The 15,322-nt window shown below is 51.5% G+C and overlaps 1 protein-coding gene across 2 annotated transcripts in view; it reads right to left on the reverse strand.

Moving 5' to 3' along the window:
* Window positions 1-1,824: 1,824 nt before the first annotated feature.
* ADAMTS9 (ADAM metallopeptidase with thrombospondin type 1 motif 9) overlaps window positions 1,825-15,322 on the reverse strand; it is a 147,058-nt gene continuing 133,560 nt past the window's right edge. For both annotated transcript variants that reach the window (XM_040995061.1, XM_040995062.1), the window contains 7 exons: window positions 14,564-14,696; window positions 14,220-14,314; window positions 14,011-14,105; window positions 13,785-13,918; window positions 11,793-11,884; window positions 5,938-6,042; window positions 1,825-1,914 (listed from right to left, as the gene is read on the reverse strand). In XM_040995061.1, coding sequence (XP_040850995.1) covers window positions 1,825-1,914; window positions 5,938-6,042; window positions 11,793-11,884; window positions 13,785-13,918; window positions 14,011-14,105; window positions 14,220-14,314; window positions 14,564-14,696 — 744 coding nt within the window. The remainder of the gene's footprint in view (window positions 1,915-5,937; window positions 6,043-11,792; window positions 11,885-13,784; window positions 13,919-14,010; window positions 14,106-14,219; window positions 14,315-14,563; window positions 14,697-15,322) is intronic.

The following is a 15,322-nucleotide window of genomic DNA, read 5'->3' on the forward strand; positions in this document are numbered from 1 at the left end:
CAAGGCTTTGGGCCATCCTCTATTGCTTTCCCAGGCCACAAGCATGGAGTTGGATGGGAAATGGAGCAGCCAGAATTAAAAACGGTGCCTATATGGGATCCTGGTGGATGCAAGGTGAGAACTTAGCACTAAGCTATCCTGCCGGGCCCCCACACTTTACTTCTGGTTCAGTGCCTTGCTAATGCACCCCGGGTGCGCAGCATATGAAGGTCTGAACCCGTCACCCACACAGGGACCTGGATGGAGCTTCTGTCTCCAGCCCGTCCCAGTCCTGGTGGATTGAGGATCTGTTTATCCCTTTGCCTCTGCCTTCGAAATAAATAAATCTTTAGAGAATGTACACGTGGCCCAATGAGGACTAAACAGCAAAATGGGTATCACTATGTGTTGGAACTGGAAGCCGTGATGGTGGTAGGATCCGAGAGCTGCCTGGGTCCACAGCGCAGGCAAAATGATGCATCTGAGAGAGAGGCAGTGTGAGAGGCGATCAGAGCTGGTGCAGGGAGAAGGAAACAGTACTGGGGACCTGAGCCAGCCCCTGGATCTAGCTATGCCCAAAGCTGGGACACTGCTTGAACAGTCCCTGGTTATCTAAGACAACAACTTTACCTTTATTCTTTGTAAAAATAGTAATCCTAAATTGAGGCCATACTTTGGAGTCTGCATGTTAAATTAACCACTCAACTAACCGACGCAGAAATGTCAAAGAGGTAATCCTGGGTTAGGACCACAAGGAGTTTTTCAAGGCAACGGATGCTGGAAGAACAGGGTCATAAAACTGAGCCCAGGGCAATTCTGTGTTGTGCCCAGCAGAGGGAGCACTTGCACAACAAACCTGTGATTTGGTTGAAATGCAGGTGAGGCTAGAGGTCCTGCACTGCAAACCAGCTCCTTGGTGAGGCTGATCCTGCAGCTCTGCAGACCACCCTGGGAGTGGCAATGCTGGGTACAGGATAGTGCCTGAGAACACTAGCTTCCGGACAGGCATGCCTGAGTCCCTGGTGCTGAGAGAATTCACTGGGATCTTAATTCTGCCATCCTGAGCTTTCTCACTTATATCATAAGGAGAGCAATCCCCACCTCACAGTTTCACTATGAGGATGTAAGAAAAAATAATGCCTACAAAGTACTAGTGTGGTGAGAACTCAAAGAATGCCATTGCTGTTACTGTTGCTACCACCTCCGCTCTTCCTCCCGGGCAGTAAGACCCCAGTCACCCGTATCAGAATAGAGCCCCTGGGCACATCGGCTTAAGCCCCTGCTTAGCACGCCGGCATCCCACCTCAGAGTTCCAACTCCACTTCCAACCAGACTCCTTGCTAATGTACCTAAGAGGCGGTGGATGGTGGCCCAGGTAGATGGGGTCCAGGCACCCATGTGGGGGACCTGTGTGGAATTCCCGACACCCGGAGCAGCCCTGGCTTTTGCACAGAGTGGGAAGTGACCCAGTGGATGGTAACTCTGTGTTCCTCTTCATCTTCCTTTCTTTTTTCTGACACTCTGCCTTTCAAGTAAGCAAATCTTACAAAAAGAAAAATACTGAAGCCTCAACAAGGCAGGACTACTGAAGATGGGCCTGGCAAGCACCATTTCAGAAAAGCATTGCAGAGGAGTCTCACGGGACCCGTGGCTCCAGGCACGTGAAGACAGGCAGGCAGGAAAGCAGAAGGCGGGGGTGTGTAGCGACAGCTCCAACATGCTTGACAGTAACCCTCTGAAGGAAACATACCACTTGCATTTGTTCATCCTGGGGTCAGAGGGAAAAATGAGAGTGAGCAAGCCAGCGAGCGAGAGAGAGAGAGAGAGAGAACTCACTTACCTTAGCTATAGAACTCGCACCTCCAGGCCAGTACCAGAGGACGGAGTGCATTTTCCACAGTAACCACCACATTTCCCTATGACTCGGGTGCCATCCTGCAAGAAGAGGCATCACCTTAGATGACCTGCTTGGCTCAGACTTCCAGGGCTCGCACTGACTTCGCTCCCAGCACACAGCACTTCAGAAGTTTAGCCCAACATACCCACCAAGTTCTCAACACGGGAGAGCAGACGGTGGCCTGAAGGACATAGCCAGGCCACTCTGCTGTGTGGGCCTTAGCCAAGAAAGGCTGTCACATTTCTCAGTGGTTGAGAAAAAGTAAACCAGAACACTCGAAAATTACATGGATTCAAGATTGAATGTCTGTGGATGAAGCGGCTGACACCCCAGCCGTAGTCATTCATTTGCCTAAGGTCTTCATGCTGCCATGGAACTGAGCAGTTACGGCCACGCTCAGGGACGCCCACAGCTGCTCAGTGCAGAAGTCAAAGTGACACACTTCACTTCATAGCACTGTGGGTGCCGCAGGTGTAAATTATTTTTATTTATTTATTACCAGGCCTGTATACCATTATGAACATATCAAGAAGATAAACATGGTCTGCTAATGTTGCGCTTTCAAGGTAGAATGCTGTGAGTTCCTCTAGTCACATTTAGATGACAAAACACTTCCTGTGCCCAACGGACAAAATCCTACGTGTGGTATGCACGAGGCACTTCAGACAGTTTAGAAAAGCATGAGATGCAAAGCTAAGCTTGCCCTGCATAAGCTTGAAATCCATACGTAGCTTTTTCATAAGGTGTGTTTCCATGAATTTTTAAAAGACTTCTCATGCGTGGATTCCAAAACTGTTTTATACAAAGATTGACATATTTTAAGTTCATACCACATGAATCTTTTTAAATACCCCCCGAGATACAAGAAACACATCTAGGTATTGGGTTTGACACTAACCTATGTTCCAGGGGCCTCTGCAGGATATCCGCCATGGACAGGATTGAGTGTATGTGTGTGTGGGGAGGGGGAGTGTCTTTTGTTTTCATCATAATTTCTTTTATTAGGTAGAAATACAGAGAGCTGTTTCCACTGTACTCAAGGGAGTTAGCGGAGTGCTGTGGCTCAGTGGGCGCCTGGGTGCTGACCTCTGACACGGCCACTGGTTTGAGACTGGCTGCCTCCCTTTTGATTCAGTTCCTTGCGAATGCACCTGGGACTGCAAGAGCAGACGGTCCAGGTTTTTGGGGCCCTGCCATCCATGTGGCAGACCTAGATAAGGCTCCTGGTTTCGGCCTGGATACAGGCCCAACGGCTGCAGTGAGCCAGAGTACGGAAAAATTTCTCCGTCTCTCTGTTATTCTGCCTTTCAAGTAAATAAAAAGATGAACACACTTAAAACGGCCACCTTGTTATTGAGACTTCTCTCGGTCAGGTCAGCCGACGGAGTGAGAACATCCTTTAGTTGTACTTGGAGGAAACTTTTTATTATTAAGCACATTTGGAAAACCAAGGTCTTCCTGGTGCTCCTTCCCCTTCCGTGGCTCCATGCACGCGAGCAAATGAAAGGAAGGGGCCATGGCTGGGGTGGGCTGACCCACACAGGGCTCCCTGAGCGGGACGGTGGTCCTGGCCAGGGTCTGAATGGCTCAGACTCAGCAGAGACAGGGCCTCCATCTCCCTGGGCTGGGGAGGGTGAGAGGTACTCAGGCAGATGAAGACAAGGTCCCACTCCTGAAGTCTGCTTCCTGGGGCACCGATTCAGAGAAATGAAAGGGTGTGATTGGTTTCAGTGATATCAGAATCTGGTTCCAGACCAGAGGCGTCCAATGGGAAACCATAAGCGATGTCACGGGGTGATCACTCCCAGGGAGAGACCCCAGGGGTGACACCCACACCCGTGAGGCTTTGAGAATCACCATTCGGGGCAACCCTGGCAGGAACACAACTTTCTCTCCTGCATCCTTTAGTCCATCCTCAAACATGTGCACGCTGACCCTAAGTCAGAAAAAGGAAGAAAGGAAGGGGTGGGGAGGGACTCTCTCTACACTTTGTATGCACATGTTCTGGGCCTTCCAGGCCACTGTTCCCTGCAGCGTCCCTCAGCAGGTCTGGCCAGAATGCCACAAACAAGGGAGTGTTGCATCCTGGCTCTCAGCATCTGAAAGGAATGCTCGACAGATCCCTAGGACTCATTTTGAGTTCGGGCTCTACTGAGCTGTTACAGGACAGCAAGATTAAAGAAAAAAAAATTGTGACAGGCAATCGTCAGGCCGGTTCCCTCAGCCCCTCCACTGTGTCCCCAGAGGCTTGCGGAGAAGCCAGTGCAGTGACCGCTCGGGCCACAAGGTGGCGCTCCGGCTTTACTAGCTTGAGTTCGGCTGTACTCGCACTGTGCTGGGGCTGATGGAGAATGACAGCTTAGTGGCCACACTTGACCGTCAACGGCTCTCCATGCTGCAAGCAGAGTTCTGTTCTCTTTCTTCAGGGACATGGAAACTGGTTTAGTGATTAAAAAAAAATTACAGTGATTCAGTTGATTTAAAAAAAAAGCACAAAATCTAGATCCTGGAGAAAAGGGGTAAGAGAGAGGGAATTGCAATACTCTGGCACACTGAAAAGCACTTCGGCTCCAGGAGCAAGAAAAAATACAAGATTCACGGATGAGCCATCAGTGCAGCCATTCCAGCAGACTAGAAGCTGGGGCTGGGCAGACACCGGAAGGGAAGTATTTTTTCCTCTTTTTCCTCCACAGGCACAAATTTAACCTCAGCAACTAGAAAAATGCAATCAGGAAACAGAGCTCTCCCCAGGTTACAGTTGCATGTGGCCAGGGCAATGGTAGGGAAGTAGTAACGACACCGTGCAAGGCACACCACATCAGAGGGCTGGGTTCGAGTCCTGGCACATCCCCCTGCTGGCTTCCTGCAAGGAGGCAGTTGATGGCCCAAGTCCTTGGGTCCCTGCCGCTCCCATGGGAGACCCAGATGGAGTTCCAGGGGTGTGAAACAGTAGATGGGAGATTTCTGCCTTTCAAATAAGTGGATAGTAATAATAATAGTCATAATAGCAAGCATGATTTAGGGAGTGTTTTTATAAGAGTGATTGATTATTTCAAAGGCAGAGTTACATAAAGAGAGAATCTTCCAACTATGGGTTTATTTCCCCAAATAGCTGCAAAGGCTGGAGCCGAGCCAGGCTGAAGCCAGGAGTCAGGAGCTTCATTCCAGTCTCCCGCATGGATGCGACTGGTGCAAAGGGAGGAACCAAGGATGGGTGTAACCTTCTCTGCATCCCCAAGTGCATTAGCAGGAATGCTGGATGAGAAGTGGAGCAGCCGGGACATCAACCAGAGCCTACTGCGATGCCAGTGCCACAGGTGGTGGCTTTACGGGCTGTGCCACAATGCCCTGGCCCCTCTGTGGGGAGGAGGCACACTCAGTAAGAACCCCATTTCCTGGGTGGGAGGGACACTCTCCTGAGGACTCCCACGGCACAATGGGTGAGAAACGGGGCAGACTCAGGGAGACCTTGTGTTGGGCTCACGTGTCAGCTGGGAGCTCATCTCTCTGCACATCCTGACCCCGCAGGCCAGGGGGACCTCAGCCCCTGCCCGTCCCCAGGCCAGGCTGAGCTCATGTGGCCGTGCCTGCAGTAGCAGCCAGCTATGCTAGTGCAGAACCCTAGCGGGAGCAAATTGTCTAAACATGCTGCAGGCTGGGTCACCTGCTGTTTTCAGCCCCATTTGAATCGAAATTTTCTGAAGAAACAAAACATGCAATCTCCTCCCCAACACCCTCTCCCTGTTCCAACCGTGTCCTCTGGCTCCTCAGACATGAATGCCTCGGAGACACCATCAGAAGGCTGAGCCCCTGGATCTCCTGGGACTCGGTCCGGGTGCGGTCACACCGTGGCGCAGAATTAACCAGAAGCAAAGCCATTCATTCCTGCCTTGCCAGGCCACTCGCATGTCACCCCCCATTGTCTTGCCTCATTTTTTGTTCTTTCCCAAGACTTTGCAGAAACGGGTCGATTGGTGTAGAAGAGTGTGCACCTGCCTTCCCCCTGCCCTCATCACCATGGCCAGGGGTACAGGACACCCCTGGCACAGCTGCAGCCTTACCGGGGACTTCTTAATGTCTGAGACGGCGTAGTTCCCTTGGGAAATCCACCTGGCTGATTCGGTTAACGACAGGCCGGTCCCATAGAGGTTGATGCTAAAGCGACCCTGGAATAAATGCCCAAAGAAGCAGATTTGAAAGTGACAGTATGTTCTCCACGGGGTGTGCTTGGGGGAGAACCTGCTGCCAGGCACTTTGGAGGAAGAAGGTGAATTAGAGAGGGGATTTTGCTCCATTGTCAAGGATATGCACTTTCCAGGCTGGAAAGGTTCCCCTTCTTTGAGGGAGAAACTGAGGCACAGTGGAGCCAGGCCGTGCTCTGACACGGTCAGCCTGCATGCTGGTGACATCTTCCTGACTGCTCTGAGCTCAAGCTCTCCCCGGCCTTGTCCCCTCCTCCTCCTGCCGCAGTCCTGACTCTGCTCATAATTACCAGATTCCTCTGGGAACAAAATGCCACGGTGTAATTTTTCTAACAAGATCTCGCTGCCAAAGCTTCCTGGGCTCCAGCTGCCCAAGGCGGTGCTCCTCACCGCAGCAGGGCGGGACTTCAAAGGCGAGGCGCTTTCCCCGCCAGGGCCAGCAGAGGGCGCACGAGGCCCGCCGCAGACGGTCCGAGAGGGACCCAGAGTCCCAGAGGCCGAGGCCCTGCGAGGGTGGCCTGGGGGCCAGCTTTCCTTTGCCTTTTCCAACTGGAGCCCTGTCTAGCAGCAGGCTTTGTCCTCCTCCTCCTCCTCCAGTTCCTCCTCCAGTTCCGTGAGCAGTTTTTGAGCTGCCGCACACTCCCAGGGCTGCTACATCTGCCCCTGGCTGCTGGGACTTGGTCACAACAGCCTTTGCAGAGCAAGCACACAGTGGGACTCCCAGCCCAGCAGAGCCCCATATGGTTTCACTCCTTTTGCCTTTGCTGGAAGGAACCCTGGCAGATTTTTGTTTTTAGCCTCACAGAACCTCAGTTTGTTCATCTGTAAAATGGAAAGGAGGGTGCTGTGGCTCAGCAAGTGAAGACCCTGTTTGGGATGCAAGCATCCATGCTACTCCGCCCGTCCTATCTGGCTGATGGTGATGGCTCAAGTATTTGGATTCTTGCCTTGCTTGTGAGAGACCTGGATGGAGTTCGTGGGTTCTGGCTTTGGGCTGGCTCAGCTCTGCCTGCTGCAGGCTTGGGGAGTGAACAAGCACATGGAAGATGCAGCTCTGTCTCTCCATCTACCTTTAAAATAAATACATTTTTAAGTGCCTCCTCCAAGAGCTACAGTGGGCACTAAATGGAATCAGGCTGCAGGTGCAGACGGTCCTAGGAATACAGACAAGCATCCTGATACTTGGCCTGCCTTTTTTCCCCTTCTTTTTCTTCTCTCTCTTTCTTTCTCTCTCAGAAGATGTATTTATTTTTTTTGGAAAGGCAGATTCAGAGAGAGAAGGAGAGACAGGAAGAGCTTCCTTCTGCTGGCTTACTCCCCAACTGGCCACAATGGCTGGAGCTGAGGCGACCCAAAGCCAGGAGCCTGGAGCTTCTTCCAGGTCTTCACACGGGTGCAGGGTCCCGAGGCTCTGGGCCGTCCTCAACTGCTTTCCCAGGCCACAAGCAGGGAGCTGGATGGGAAGTAAAGCAGCTGGGATACGAATGGGCACTCATATGGAATCCTGGTGCATGCAAGGTGAGGAGTCAGCCACTGGGCCATCGTGCCAGGTCCAGGTCTAATTTTCTGATGGTCTTCTAGGTGTTCATTTTCTCTCTCTAGTACAAGAGAAAAAAAATCAGCTTATTGGGGGCAGGTCTTGACCTTGCATGGTTTCTATCAGTTATGATTGCTACCAGATGGCTGGATGATTTGACAGAGTGCATGAAGCAGCAGGCTACAGCCCATTCTCCATTACGATGCCCAGGGCTCCAGGGTAGCCGGGGAGTCTCCTCTTGGTGCCAGCCCCGAAGAGATCCTCGAGGCACAGCTGATGGACTCTCTGGGGACCTTGGTTCCACTCTGCTTAACTGTGAATCGATGGAAGCTCCACTCCTGGGGAGACCTGGTGACTCGGTCGGGCCCAGTCAGTGGGTCTCGGTGGGGGAAGATTCTACTTCTGTGGCAGATCCAGGTGCTGCCAGGACTGCTGCGCAGTGGTACAACTAACATCAGGTGGATGCTGCGAATGCCACAGGAGGTCCAAGTTACTCACTAGCCCAGCCTGGCAAAGAGCGGAGGTTAAAAACCTTAGCACAGACATTGGAACTGTCTAGAAGACCTATTCCCGTATGCAGGAGAAGACTTCAAAAAGTCTGGAAAATGAAGCTAAATGACGCATTTATTTTGGTGCAAAACACTCTTCAAGTGCAGGCATGCCTTTATTGTAACAGGCACTTTCCACAGACTCACAGAGGACTCTGTACATGTGCATGTCAAACATTTCTGCACCATGACCAATTCATCTTTTCATTCCATTCTGCATGAAGATTCTAGCATGCTGGTACTTTCTTTGTGACCTGGGGCAGCTTAACCTTTTGGAACCTATCTGTAAAATGGGCTAGTAGCTGCATCCTGTGAGCAGCAGGGGACTGGATAGAAGGCACAGCCTGGCAGAGTAAGAGATGTTTAAAAATTAGGGTGAGTTCTCTAATGACGATACTAGTGTTAGTGGCACTTAGGTGGAGTGGACTCAACCCCTAAGTGCTGATGGCTGCATCTGACCTTGGCAGCCAGGGTCAGCATGAGCAGCCTCCTCACACACTGGGTTCTGCAGGTGCATCGTCCCCGGGGGGCCTTTTCTTCCTACTTTGAAGGGCAGGTCCACGCCATTCACAATGCCAGAAGCACCTGCTGACAAGGACCACTCTCCTTCTTGCCTCCATTTCAGACCACCCACATCACAGGGCAGCTGGGGAAGGCTGCGTGGCACGGCAGGGCAGTGAGGCTCGCAGGAGGCCCAAGATGCTCACTGGCTTCAACTCCGACTGGTCCAAGTGCTCTGGGCCTCTGCTATCTGAGCATGCTCAGTGCACCCAGCTCCTAGGCGTTCTGCTGGAGGCAGCAGCTGGTTCTCCCCAGTCTCCGCCCTCATCCATCTGGGCATGTTCTGCAAACATCCCAGCTGACAGCCGTGTCTGCTGGCTCTGCTCGGTGCCGCACAGTATGGGGGCCCTAAAGCAGTGACAGAGTGTGCCTGGCCCAAGGAGTCCACTGATACAGAACCCTCACATGGGAACGGAATCCAGGAGTCACGGCCTGCACCATGGATGCACCTTCAAATCCGCCTGGCGTGAAATCAGCTCCTCCTAAACATAGGGGGCCCAGGTAGTCCAGCTCTGTGGGCTGGAGCCTGGCACCAGCCCCTCTCCGTTCCTCATCTTCCTCAGTGTTACAAAGGAGGTGTTCTCCTGGCAGGGGCTTTGGTGGGGGATGCAATGCTGCCCTGGCTTAGAACAGTGCCTACAGCAGACACGAGCCATCCACTACCAAGGTCAAGAACAGGGATGCCACAGAGACTATGATCCTGATGGGGGAAAATGTATTCTGACTCTCTCTAGGGCAACTCAACTTTACAGATCAATAAGGCCACAAGCAGCAGCCAAGGTAAGCAGGGAAAGCGGAGGCTCAAACAGCGCACCTGTTGCTTGGAGTTCTGTGCAATCATTAGGTCACAGGCCCAAGCAGCCTTTTCCTGAATGTCTCTCCCGTCTGTCACCAAGGCAGCCGCAGCTCAGTAAACACCTGAGGTGTGGAGATCCTGGGATAGGAGAAAAGTCCCCCCCCCTTGGCTTTTCACCAGCTTTGGGTTTTCCTGTTTAGCAGGTGCTTCTTCAGCCACCAAGTTAGTAAATCCATTCATTCATTATTAAAACAAATGGTTGCAAATTAACTTTCGCTGACTTAAGCTTCCTGAAGGATGCGCATACAGAAACAAATTCCTGAGGTGTTAAAAAAAGAAAAGAAAAAGGCTTGACAGGGCCAACCCATTCATCAGTCACTTTCAAGAGATACCATCCGGGCTTCTAAAGAACTCATTCAAACGTTTGCAACTCCCAGATCTATGAGGAAGGGGCATCCTCCCCCACTCCACCCTGTGTGCTTTGTGTATTGGCTTACTACCCGGAGAACCTTGATTACACTTCTCTGAAATGTTGAGCGATGCCCTGCTGGAAGCTTGGCGCTGAGAAAACACTTTTCTCTGAACTTCCCTGAATTCTGATGAATTTGTCACTGGTGGTAAATCCACCTACAGATGCCTGGGATTGGACTGCATGCCTTCGCTGTGGCTGCTCTAACCATGGATGCTCGGTCAGGGAAATCCCTCCCACACGAGGCTTAACAGTTGTAGACTTCAGTTGTAGTGGAAGGAGAGGCTGTGAATTCTTTGCCTGCCCCACCTTCTCAAGGACACAAAGCCTGATGTGTAGGTTACAAAATTAGCACCTCATGTCCTGCTGACCAAAGACAGTTAGAACTTGCCCCCTCTGGGAAGAGCTAAGGCAGGAAGAGGAGGGTCACAGAGTGGGCACTAAGCTGGCCATGGAGGGCCCAGTGTGATGGCTCACTGGCTAGATCCTGGCCTTGCATCTGGCGGGATCTCATACTGGCATTAGTTTGTGCCCTGGCTGCTCCACTTCCCATCCAGCTCCCTGCTTGTGGCCTGGGACCCTGCATCCGCATGGGAGACCTGGAAGAAGCTCCAGGCTCCTGGCTTGTGATCAGCTCAACTCTGGCCACTGCCAGCCACTTGGGGAGTGAGCCAGTGGATGGAAGATCTTTTTCTCTGTCTCTCCTCTCTGTGAATCTGCCTATCTAATAAAAATAAATAAATCTTTTTTTTTTTTTTAGTGGCTTTAATTCAAAGAAGAAGAAAGAAGATTGCCTGGAGCTGCTCTGCTGAGAGCGATCCAGGTGAAGGAGTTTACTTTGCATGGGTGTACACATGTGAATGGAGCCAAGGGATGAGTCAAACCCGTGGACAGAGCCTGAGCCTGGGTCCTGCAGGACTTCCAGGAATGTCTGATATGGCATCCTCAAGGCCAAAGAATCTGCATCTCACCCCGCCCCCCCATAACCCACTATGCATGCAGTTCAAGAGTTTTACATCAAAACAAATGAATCTTTAAACTCTACTTCCCATGAGCTTTGTCAAGCACCCTCCTATTATTCTATCACAGGCATGTGGTTGCCATCATCAAGGGATGGATGAAGGTGAGTCTCTGCTTATCGCCCCTCCACCAATTATATAATATACATTTTTAAAAAAAGATTTAGTATTATTGGAAAGTCAGATATACAGAGAGGCGAGACAGAGAGGAAGATTTTCTGTCCGATGATTCACTCCCCAAGTGGCTGCAACGGCCAGAGCTGAGCCTATCAGAAGCCAGGAGCCTCCTCGATGTCTCCCATGTGGGTGCAGGGTCCCAAGGCTTTGGGCAGGGTCCCAAGCCATCCTCAACTGCTTTCCCAGGCCACAAGCAGGGAGCTGGATGGGAAGTGGAACTGCCGGGATTAGAACCGGCGTCCCATGTGGGCTCCTGGTGCATGCAAGGCGAGGACTTTAGCAGCTAGGCTACTATACTGGGCCCTATAATATGCATTTTATTAACCCTGATAATTTGTCTAACCAAGCCCGTGCCCTCCAACACCTAGGGAGTTTCTAAATGCCTGCTATTTCACTTTGATGCATTGTACTGCATGCAGAAGCCGGGGGTCTGGCTGTCATTACTCTTTGCAGCAAAACTGTTGGCTCAGATCCCGAGCATGTGCGAGGCCACTGAGTGCGGCCAGCCTGCTTCTTGGAGCAGCTCTGCTCATGACATCTCCAGGAACAGCCACCCCGTTGAGGGTGACCCTTGGCATGGTGAGTGGTGGTGGCCCTGAAGACATACCTGTGGGCACTTGGCAGCGCTGTAACAGTCCCCAGCCGTGGCAAAAGGGACAGGATGTCCTTCGCTTGTCCTGGCAAACTGCAAGTCAGTGGCTGTCGGTGGAGCGAGGGATCCAGGGAGAAGGGAGGGGAGAGAGGAAAGCCGTGAGTGAGCGCAGTGCACCTGTGTGCCCCCATTCTGTTTGAGGTGCCGAGATCTCAGCTCCCTGGGCTTCGTCAGCACTGATCGTCTCTCTCCTTGTAGCAGGGAAGCCCAGAAGGCGGTTTTAGAAGGACTCTGGAGTTGATGCCTACATAAATATGTGACACCTCTCACTGAAGCGCCACGGAGCTGGTGGACTGCGGCTCTCCTGGAACACTCGCTGTGTTCTAGGCTTTAGGACCGAGGGCCAGGAGCCAGGCCAGTATTTCCAGCAATTGAGACATTTCCCCTGAAGGTTTCATCTGCTCTCCCGCATTGCCTGGGTGCTATGAGGACCAAAATGAGGAGCCATTCGGGTCCACATCTTGAAATTATTAATGGCAGTTAGTTTCTCAAATGTGGGACTAATTTGTAGTTAAGAATGAAAAAAGAAAAAAAAAAAAGAAACAAACAAACAAAAAACTAACCCACACTGCAAGCAAGGCTGTTCCTCTGAGTTCGTGTTTTTAAACTCACAGGAACTCCTGAGACTGGTTCCCAACTGCAAATATTGCAGACACGGGAGGCCGCAGTTAGGTTTTTATCTGCTTGCTTCCCTTGCCTTCTGAGGAATAACTGAGAGCCTTCATCTCTGAGCAGTGACCCATGCTTTGGTGGGAAGGAAATCCAAGTACCCCATTTTGTAAGGAAAAGTGCCCCTACATGGTCCCTGCTAGCAAGTGGAACCCCCGAGACTCAGGGGAAGAAACCTGACCTCCAGCGCTTACCAGGGGGGAACCCTCCACTCACGGACCATGGCAGGCCCCCCAGCATTACCGGATTTGGCCCTGCCAAGGCCACTGCAGGTGGGACTCTTGAATCCAGCCAGTGTGCAGCAGGCTCATTTTTGAGGTAATCATTTTGTGCCATCCGTGAATGACGTCATAGACACCCAAATGGCTCATGGTGGAAGAAAAAAAATGTTCCCTATTTCTGGTAGCTAAAGGCAATTAGAAATATCTGGTGGGAAACTAGATTAATCTTCCTGAAGAGTACGCATACACAATTGTATGTATGCAGTGTTAATGAGGAAAATGATTTATTCTTTTCTCCTCTCTACCAGGGGACGTGTTTAGATTGCTTACGCTATCTGTCACCACGCCTAAGACTGATGTGGCTAACAGAATCGCAGTGTGGCCAGAGTATGAAATTAGCCCCGTGCGCAGGCGGGTTTGAGAAAGGTGATCCAGCACTTCCGTCATCTTTCTTCTATGAACTGACAACCACCAAAATGAGTTTTACACCTACGTGTGTGCAGGCACGGCTCTGGCAGGGAGTTTTACACCTGTGTGTGCAGGCATGGCTCTGGCAGGGAGTTTCACACCTGCGTGTGCAAAGGCACGGCTCTGGCAGGGAGTTTTACACCTGTGTGTGCAGGCACGGCTCTGGTGAGGACCGAGTGGGGTGTGACTGCCACTGCCGGGATCTTTCAGCTCTGGGCTTTTCTAAGTTGCTGCTTCTTCTCTGTTAGATTTCTGCTCTCACCTTGGTTTTCCCCAATGATATATCCCCCTCCCTGCCAAAGCTCTCCTTGATCTTAACATGTAAACTGCATGATCTTAGCATGGATGCTGTATGCTTTGGGATCCCAGCCTTGTGTTTCTATCACCTCCGCTCATTCCCTCACATGCTTGTCACAGGCCTGACGGAACACCTGCGGCAGGCAGAAGACAGCAAGGACAAAACCCTAGCCGGATACACCTTGCCCTGTGACGGTCACGGCTAGTTTGGGAGCCCCAGGTGCCTTTTGCTCCACACCCACAGCCGTTCCCTCCTCGCTACTGGGCAGATCACACTGGTCCCTAGACTTACTTATTATGTGCATGGTGGTCAGGTCAATTCGGATTTTCTGGAAGCTGGAAAACCCTGCTGCCGTGTAGTCCTTCCGACACTGGCAGTCATCGCGTCGGCTCCCGTTGTAGGGACATTCTGTCGGATTGTGCAACCTAATTCACAGAGAGAATGCTCTGGTTAGGACACAGAGGCCTTTGCAGGGGGTATCTGCGTATCTGCTCTCTTCTGTACCTGCTTCTCTTACCTATGCCCATAAACCTCAGAGAAATTCTCAGAGTCACCTTGAACCAGCGTCACGTACTCCTTGGGGTGGTCCGACTGCATCCCTGCACAGAAGATCTAAAAGACAGGACAGAAATCACATGTGGAGAGGGGCTCGGAGGGAGATGGGGCAGGCGGTGACCACTCTGCTGACAGGCTCCACAGCACAGCCCCCCGACAGCCTGCACTCACCTTGAGGGGCTTCCCTTGGATGATGAGGAAATACTCCCCATCTTCACTGGCTCCCTGGAGCCTTTGCACCTCCTGGCAGTCCTGCGGAAGCTCACCTAGAAGACAATCACACACCCGGACGTCTCATATCTGCTGGCCGCATGCAACAGGAAGGATTCCTCCCTCTTTCCTGCCCGTCCATTCTCCCTCCCTCTTGTTCTATTTGTTCTTCCTTTCCTTTCCCTTCTTACTCCTTCCCTTCCTTTGTGGGATACCGTAGCTCTGAAAAGCGTAGGCAAACAAATGAACTCCAAGCCCCAAACTTCATGCTAAAAATCAAGGAGGGGGGAAAAAGTTCGACTTACAGTTGTAGGTATTGTGGCAAGTTTTCCGTTCTTCTGGCTTCAGATCAGTGGGGCACAAGTGGCTGGGTTGGTCCTCGTTGGTCAGACACTGTACAGATCTCTGCATCACTCCCACTCCACAAGACACAGAGCACTGGAGAGCAAGTCAGAGTCAGGGGGCAGATGTGCACTCGTGCAGGTGTGAGACTCACAGGCCTGATGCTACATTGCAGATGGCTTTCCAGGCTCCTCGTGGTTCAGAGCAAACCACTACGATGGCCCAGTCTCAGGGGCAAGCTTTATATACACCTGGGTGTACATACACACACACACACACAAAGGTACAGAAACACACTCAAGCAGGGTCATTAAACAGCTCACGGAACTGCATGTGATGAAATAATTGGGCATGGATTTTGAACACAGCTGGCACCAGAGTAAACCTATCTTTGAACTCTATTTCCCGTGTACTTGAGAAGTGCCCCCAAACGTATGGCTAGACCTATGTCTAAAGTGAAATGCTTTTCCATTTAAACACACATACTTTTTTTTAAAATTTAAGCCTCACAACAACCCTATGAGAGAATACTACCACCATTATCCTGCTTTTAACACCTGGCAGATTGGGGCTCAAATACTAAAGGGACTTCTTCAAGGTCACGGTGGATTCAGGCTTCAAACCCTAACTATTCCCCACTTGGCATCGACTTCTGTGTAATCTACCTGCCCAACACTGAGGGCCCAGCACCAGAGCCAGGAAGCAGGCGCAGTGTGCCCAGG

This window comes from Ochotona curzoniae, unplaced genomic scaffold (genome assembly GCF_017591425.1).
Source record: "Ochotona curzoniae isolate NIBS_2020 unplaced genomic scaffold, NIBS_Ocur_1.0 contig_908, whole genome shotgun sequence".
Lineage (NCBI taxonomy): Eukaryota > Metazoa > Chordata > Mammalia > Lagomorpha > Ochotonidae > Ochotona > Ochotona curzoniae.